Below are 8,169 nucleotides of genomic sequence, written 5' to 3'. Positions count from 1 at the left end.
TTTTTTTTTAGGGTCTCTCCCCATAATACCTTTAAGCTAGCTTCCACAACCTAATCTCAACCACCACAGTCGCCAGATGCCTCTGCTCCGGTCTCCACCCCCACCAGTTCGTTCGTTTTCCCAGCCTTATCCCTTAGCCTCATACTCCTAAACTCCTCCTCCTTGTCCGGTGTTATGGATATTCGTCGATCTAGGTGAATCTAATCGGAGCTACTCACGTGTTTGGTATCTCTTGAGCGCCAACGTGGAGCGGTTTTGTCGGGGAGCCTAAGGAGCCTCGATTGCTGCCTCTTTTTTTTCAACTAGAGCAGATCTGGTTCAGATCTGACCTCTCCCTGCCAGAGTGGATGATCTAGCGTCGTTGCCTCATCCTTGCCTTCTCGGCTTGCTTGTACCCATGCAATTTTGTGAGATTGGCATTTCAAGGTCTCTGTTGAGCTTCTCCTCTCCGTTTTGGAGAGTTGGCGGTGTCAAGGCTCTCCTTCTCTGAGGACCTCTGTTTGTAGTTCAATTGACGACAGCCTGGTATCCCAGCGGTGTTTCTTCGAGGTCCCTCCTCTCGCTTCCTGATATTTTTTTCATATGGTTCTGAGGACGAAACGCCTTGACAGTGTCTTCTGCTAGATGAAGGTATCATTGTTTTCATGTGGTGTCGCCTATTGTAAAGAAGATTCTCGATAACCTTTTGTACTTTAATCCTCGATTCATTAGCTCCGACGAAGCACTGTGTCGTCTATCCTTGATGTCTCTCTTACTATAATGTGTCGGGTGGCCGGATGAGGAGCATGTAATTTTGCCTACACTTGACTCGTATTGGTTTTTCATTTCAGCAAAGAAATGTCGTGTCTGCACTTTGTCTTGACACTGAGAAAGTTGGGGGTTCTTTGCTCGGCGTTCTCCTCCTAAGGTGTACTGTAGTGTTTGCCTGCCGTTTCTGTCGAAGCCGCTTGGAGCCACTTTCGGTTTGTGTTCATGCGATTTCTACGTAGCTTAACTCTTGTTTCCTCTCGCAACTGAGACTTCAAGAAGTGTTTAAAATTAAAATTATATGCTACTGCTTGTTCTAAGTTATTATTAGCTTCAAGATCACCATACATGATTGTCTTGCTTTTAACTTAAGTGTTTTTTTAGAGTTTAAAAAAAAAAATTGCGGTTTCTTAGAACATAATGGCTACAGAGAAATATTCATTCACATATTCCCATGAATGATATTTAGAGTTTAGCAAAACAAAACAAAACAGATGAAAAATGAAAATTTAACAAAACACACACAATTCTCACTTCGAACTTATAACAATCATAAGAACAACTTCATCAGGAAAATATCTCACAAAGGAGTTCTTGACAAATAATATTTATAGTTAAATGTAATGAAATTATTGAATTATATTTTGTTACTTTCAGAAAATTGAACCATTTAGAAAGATAAATGTGGCATGAAAAGTTTTGGTGGGTATGTAAAAACATATGCTAGATAGTTTGTATCTCTCTCCTTTTTTTTTGAATTTTTATTTTCTAGATGCTATATGAAGTTTTCTTGTTGGAGGTGTTCTATGGCTTTGAATGATAAAATCAGTTTAAACGATGAAAATTAAGTACATTATGCAGATCAAGCAGATCAAGTAGATTATGCAGATCAGCGGATCAAGTAGATTTTGCAGATCAAGTGGATCAAGTAGATTATGAAAATCAAGCGGATCAAGTAGATTATGCAGGCAAGCAAATCAAGTGTAGATCATGTGGAAAAATACAAATCAAGCAGAACAAATGGTTTATTATAGTCAATGTTTCGAGAACCGAACTACACATCAACTTGACACTATAATTGAGTCAATGGTCGGACCTATCCAATCGATATTTTAATTTAATTTAAATTAAATACATAATATATATATATATCGAAATATAAGTATAAAATTGTTTTGATACAATTTTATATCCAGATCTAAAATAATGTGAAACTAAAATTAAAAAATAAAATATAAATCATATAAAAGTATGCTGAAAATTAATTAATTTAGATAGATACTAGAAAACAGTATGAAAGTTTCTGATTCTTTTTTTTAAATTGCATTTTTTAATTTCAATGCTTGAATTTAAGAAAATCAAAATTTAATATTGAAATGGATCACTAGTTTTAACAAGTTTGACTGACTTGATGGGTTTGCCGGTTTTACACAAATCTGGTTCTTAACACAACCGTAACCGGTTAGAAGAGCGAGTCACGGTCCAACCAATTTGTCCAGTCAGTCCGATCTGATTTTCAAAACATTGATCTCCTTTTATAGTGCTAATTTTTTAAAAAATATATTATTTATTTAAATAACAAAAATTGAAAGAAAAAATACATAGCAATTTTCTAGGGAAACTCGTTTTACTAATATATATACATATATTAAATTGTTTTGCTAGAGAAACCCGTTTTGCTAATATATATATATATATTAAATTGGAAGTTAAAACAATCAATAATACCAAAATCAGATGAAATGAAGTAAAATTAAGTTAACTATAAATATACGAACCAGTTTTAAATAAAGCGTGAAATTAGTTAACATAACCAACACGAGACCTCACCTTCTTTTTTTTGTTGAAGTATATAAATAATAATTAATTATATTTATACATGATAAATAAATAATTTTGGAATTCATTTAAATTTAGAGAAAACTATCTATGGTTAATGGTTTAAAGGTGAACTGGAACAACTGAACATCATTAAACGACTAGACCATACTACGTTTTAGAAATATTTATAGTTTATACACTAATATAATTTTTGTTCAATTTACGAGGAAATCCAGTTTTTCTCGCTTATCAGCATTTCCAAAACAAATTCTATAACTTCAAAAAAAAAATATGAATATATATCATCAAATTTGAAGTTTTAAATAGTGAAACTACTCCAAATTTCATATCTAAAGATTCATCTTTGAATTTGCATTTTGACCTTTATAGTTACACATCACATTTATGATTATAATTTTTTTTTCATTTAATATTTTAATTATTAATAATTTTATACCTCTTAAATTTTTCAAATTAATTTTTATAAAATTACCTTGTAATCTACAAATAAAAAGTAGAAAAATAAATTAACTCGTAATGTCTAAATAAAAAGTAGAAAAATATTTCTTACTTCGTGCATTAATTGATTATATATTGAAACATTACAGAAATAATTTTATGGAATAATATGGTATTTTGTTTGTGGTTTAATATTTAGTTATGTATGTTTATTTACAATTTTATATTTTAATGTACAATTTTATTAATTAATATTGCTATAATAGTTTTATATATGTGTTAGTTATTTCTAAATATTTTATGAATTTACATTAACCTTAACCATATTAAATATAAGGACTATAGTGTAAAATATAAGTAATTTTGAAGTTAGATTTGAATTTTTTTTTATAATAACAATTATAAACGTTAAATATAGAATTGTGAAAACTTCAAAATAAAGATTTTTAAAAAAATATTCATAGGTAGTGTTGGCAATTGGGTTGTACCGCTCTGCCGCGGCACACGTTGAATGCACGTCTTTGCGGTAGAGGCCCACGCAAGATGTGGTCCCTAGAAGTGCTGCCCAATGCCGACCCGTAACTTTCACAAGCCTTGGCGGTACAGGCCCATGGGACTCCGGTCTTCACATGTCACCTGAAAGGCTGCAACAAGAAGAGACCAAGAGAGATGAAATTACAACATAAGTCAGTTCTATAAGAAAATGGAACATTACTTGCATCTTGCAACATGAACGCTCATCTATCTGTAATTATGTAGTTTTGTATAATTATGTAAGCTTCATATTTTAGATTTGAAAACACTTCTCTGGTTGATTATAGTCTCATGAATGGAGAAGATAGAACAAGACAAGCTTACACAGAAACATACAAACAATAACCAGAAACAAAACAAACATCACCTGAGCTTACACGTTAAAACGATCTCTACGTTGTCAAGTTAGTTGTCAAGTTTATTTTCAAGGCTCATCAATATCATCTGCTGACAGTTTCTTCTATCTATTAGGACCACAGTGGTACACTGATTATATGTCAAGAGACGAGTATTATTATATGAACCAAATATACCTTAAAATTAATAAAGATATTAAGACAATGCCACCCCACAACAACATACAAAGGAATCTAAAGAACTTTTAGCTTGTGAAACAATACTATGTTGGATGCAGGAGGTCTGAATTCAAATTCAGTGGACTTATGCTCGGTGAAGGTGTTGTGATGGAATGTTCTTCCTGTATAAGAACTTGAGTTAGCATGCATTGGTCGAGGCTTGAACAAAGAACTTGTAGTAGGGGAAGGTTCTGGCTGAAAGTAAAACAAAGTTTGCAATATCTTATCAGTGGCATGAATAAGAATACATGACCAAAAGACTCCAAAATCGGATTATGTGAAACCTGAACCTGATCTATAATCAATGAAGATGATGAAGAATATATAAACTGAATGAAATGACCACTCGTCTGGAAACAAAAGAAGTAACAAATTCTTGTTTAATCAAGAGATGTAATTAAGCATGGCATCATCACTTATAGTATTATATTATTTCATCACGTTGACATGATCTGAGAGCATAACTTAAGTTAATTGCACACAAAACGATGACTGTGAAGCTATACATTGGTGAACAAAGGTATTTTTTTTTCTCACCCATGGAATCATTCAATATCTAATATAAGCAAATGAAATTTCTATAAGGCTAACAGAAAAACAGTTAACAAAGAGTGGGAAAGAAAAAAAACAAGAGCAGTGCCAAAGACAGATGGACAATGTGAAGAAAAGAAGAAGATGAAGTGAAAATGTATATATATATATGTATAACAGTTATAGAACATAATGACAACACAAGTTACAATCAACAAACAAATGTCCTTATCAAACAACTCAGCAAGTTAGACTCGAAAGTTAACACAAATCTTCAATATAATTAAAATGAAATACAAACTTCTGAACATGCACCATCTGAGCTTCTCTCCTGCTGATTGATGACGTATGGAAGAGTGTAAGCACCACCTGAGCTCGAATCGCCTTCAAGGATCTCTATTAGTTTTGTTGGTGTCGCCAAAGTTCATCTCTTTAGCTGGCGAAGCTCCACGGGTGCATATGGAAGATTGAAGGAAGACAAGACAAACTGTCAAACGGCGAAGCGTTACCGCAAGAGCCTCTTCCCTTTTGTCGGTGAAGATCACCATGAAAATCGCCATTCACACTCGATCGTTGTTTGGACATCTGAAGAGATGAAATGAAAATACATTCATGGGACCCCATAATCCTGCATGAAAAATTAGGCATAAACCGCAAATTAGCCCAATTCCGCACAAGTTCAGACCGCAAATTGGCTCAATTCCGCACAGGTTCAGACCGGAAAGCTCGCTAAAATTCTGGTTTGGATCTAGCTTACCAATCCCGACCCGCAACAATCCCTTTCGACCAAGCCCGCTGGCAATCCTTCAAATTGCCATCTCTATTCATAGAGGTCATTTATATCCTCCTCAACTCTGACCTAAACGCAGTGTATCAGTCGACTATTTTCCTGGGAAAGGAAAAAGAAAAAGAACATATCTATGCAATCAATCTTCTTCGTTTTTACCTGCCCTGTATCCGATGCTTTACGAAGTTTAACCGTTGTAACAAGAGTGATTGGATCATGTCGATGCTCGATTCATTCTTCAATAAAGGCTTCAAAGCTGCAAAATGGTAATTACGAATCTGAAAACAAAATAAGATTCTCTCACTAGATTAGTTTTGTAAATTTTGAAAACTTTTTTTTACCAGCAAGAAGATTCTCTGATAAAGCTAATCAGGAACAGAAGAGAAGCGCAAATTAATAAAATGCGCCGTGAAATTGCAAAGCTTCTCGAGACTGGTCAAGAAGCCACTGCTCGTATCGTGTTGTGTGGGACCTAGATTTCTCTAAATGTTTCTTTTATTAGGTTGAACACATTATAAGGGAAGAAAAGATGATGGCTGTTCAAGAGATCCTTGAGCTCTTCTCTGGCTCATTGCTGTTCGTCTTCCTATTATTGAGTCTCAAAGGTTATCACTCTTTTCTTGACGAAGTTCTCAAGTGCATGTTTTTCTGCGCCAAGGTGCTCTGACTTGACATAGCTGCATCAGGTTCAGATGCTATCCGCTTCCAAATATGGAAAGGAGTTCGTTGCTGCTGCATCCAAGCTCAAGCCCGATTCTGGTGTCAACTGTAAGGTAAAATTGGTAGAGTGAGACAAGGATGCTGAAAAACAATCATTGACTTTAGTATCTGCTACTCTAAGTCCTTAGGATGAACTAAACTAGTATTCTTGAATTATACTACTGACATTTATCATGTGTAGATAACAAAGAAAATTGTTTGTGTTTCTGATATTTTTCTAAATCAATTTTTACAGTTGATGGAATTGCTGTCTGTGTTGCACCTTCCGCGGAATCTAAACCTAAACTTTTCAAGGAAATTGCACAAGAACATGAACTTGATTGGGACCCTGCTTCTAAAGAAACTGATCTCTTTAAATCGCATGAAGATATTCTTGTCAGTACTTCTCTCTTCCTTTATCTCTTTTCTGCCTACATCTAGTAATTGTATTCCTTCTTTACAGGACGGACCAAAGCACTTTGGTGGGGGATCTAAGTTGCCTTTACAGGAGGAGGAGCAAGATAAAGGGATACGTTTGACAATGTTACCTCTTCCACGTCCAGAGGATCAATCTGATTCTGATGAAAGTTTGGACTTTCTCGAGGTTCCCAATGTCTTGATGCGGTCGACTCCTGAAAATGCACCAGAGGCTGTGAAACCTGCCACATATGAACATACCTCTCTCAACATGCCCTTTGATTCATAGAATTCAGGAGACGAAAAGCTGGGTTTTCTTAGGATATTGTGGGAACCGAAATTCGCACCATCAATATTTCGTATAAATAAGGAAACTAGCAAAACCCTAATTTCTCAGAAGGTCCCGGATTTCTGAGAAACCACACGTCAAGCAATCAGAACACGATAATAATGGAAAAAAAATCGTAAAAAGAGAGCAAGAAGGATTTTATTATGAATCTGCGTATGAGCGTGACAACAACAAGGTAACGTGTTTCGGCTACGAGAGCTGTCGGTGAGATCCTAGTTCTAATACCCGAAGGTGGCTAAATCTAATTGAGTCGCAGCTCGAAAAAAGAAAAACGGAAAGTTGCCTAAATTACTCTAAGTGCTAAGTTGCTCTGGAAAAGTGATCATTCTATGCCTCTCGCCTTGAACTCCTTATATACTCACTCCAAGGTCGGTTTACGCTTCTCTCTTTTGCCTTTAAGCCGTCATAGTCGAAAAAATGGGAATATTCCATTTTTTCGATCTTCATGATTATCTGCGGAAAGTTTCCATTTTTTCCGTGGAAATTGATGCTTATCCCCAAGCATAAACCGTCATAAGGTTTATGGGTTTTTAAGAAATCGTAAGTGGGCCTCGAATCAAGTTTAGGACCCCTTTGGGCCGTATTTTTGATTCGAGACGTTTTTACGATTTCTCCGATAAGGTTAAGTTTCCGCGGTTTTATCGTAAATCAAACGGACGATTCCATTTGATAGAGAGATCAAGAAACGGAAAGTCGTGAGTCGCGGAGAACGGCTATACGGATAGTCGAGAATGCATAGTTTTACGTCGTATCGTCGTTTCGGAACACTTCGGACGTTTCGGAGAATGATCGATGCACGAACGCTTGATCGCTATAGCAACCGAGCTCTTGTTCGTGACCCGATTGCCATCGCGATCGGGTTTATGCCGTGGTCTGAGGTCCGTTATCCAAGTGTTTGAACCTATCGCAAAGCTACGATTATCTTAGGATGCATGTTTGCGGAGGTTTGGTCCTTTGATAACAAAGTTCCGTTTGATTTTAAGAAATCGTTACTTTCTTAAATCGTTGATTTCTCAAGTCGTTGATTTAAGAAATCGTTGATTTCTTAATTCGTTGATTAAGAAATCGTTGTTTTTTAAGAAATCGTTGATTTCTTAAATCGTTGATTAGGAAATCGTCGTTAACCTCTAGCAAACCTTCTTTGACAACCAGATTAATAATGTGCATTGCACACCGAAGATGCAGATAAACGACTTCCTAAAACCAATGCATCAGCTCAATTTTCCATGAAACCTTCCTTAAACTTTCTC

The 8,169-nt window shown here is 35.5% G+C and overlaps 1 protein-coding gene and 1 long non-coding RNA gene across 4 annotated transcripts; one reads left to right on the top strand and one right to left on the bottom strand.

The window, feature by feature from the left end:
- Window positions 1-4,812: 4,812 nt before the first annotated feature.
- LOC108853965 (uncharacterized) lies at window positions 4,813-5,921 on the bottom strand. 3 transcript variants are annotated; one of them, XR_001949806.2, is made up of 4 exons: window positions 5,796-5,921; window positions 5,614-5,710; window positions 5,425-5,526; window positions 4,813-5,295 (listed from the first exon to the last, which is right to left on the bottom strand). It is a non-coding gene; the product is annotated as an uncharacterized LOC108853965 (long non-coding RNA). The 3 variants fall into 3 exon arrangements; XR_001949804.2 differs by having other exon boundaries at window positions 5,614-5,732; window positions 5,796-5,916; XR_001949803.1 differs by lacking the exon at window positions 5,796-5,921 and having other exon boundaries at window positions 5,614-5,789.
- A 174-nt stretch (window positions 5,922-6,095) lies between these two features.
- LOC108846706 (uncharacterized) lies at window positions 6,096-7,395 on the top strand. The gene is made up of 3 exons (XM_056986790.1): window positions 6,096-6,227; window positions 6,410-6,549; window positions 6,617-7,395. The coding sequence occupies exons 1-3, from the start codon at window positions 6,147-6,149 to the stop codon at window positions 6,690-6,692; spliced, it is 297 nt and encodes a 98-aa protein (XP_056842770.1). The 5' UTR covers window positions 6,096-6,146; the 3' UTR covers window positions 6,693-7,395.
- The last annotated feature ends 774 nt before the right edge of the window (window positions 7,396-8,169 follow it).

Source organism: Raphanus sativus, chromosome 1, assembly GCF_000801105.2.
Source record: "Raphanus sativus cultivar WK10039 chromosome 1, ASM80110v3, whole genome shotgun sequence".
Classification (NCBI taxonomy): Eukaryota; Viridiplantae; Streptophyta; class Magnoliopsida; order Brassicales; family Brassicaceae; genus Raphanus; species Raphanus sativus.
This window is presented reverse-complemented; position numbering and strand designations above follow the sequence as displayed.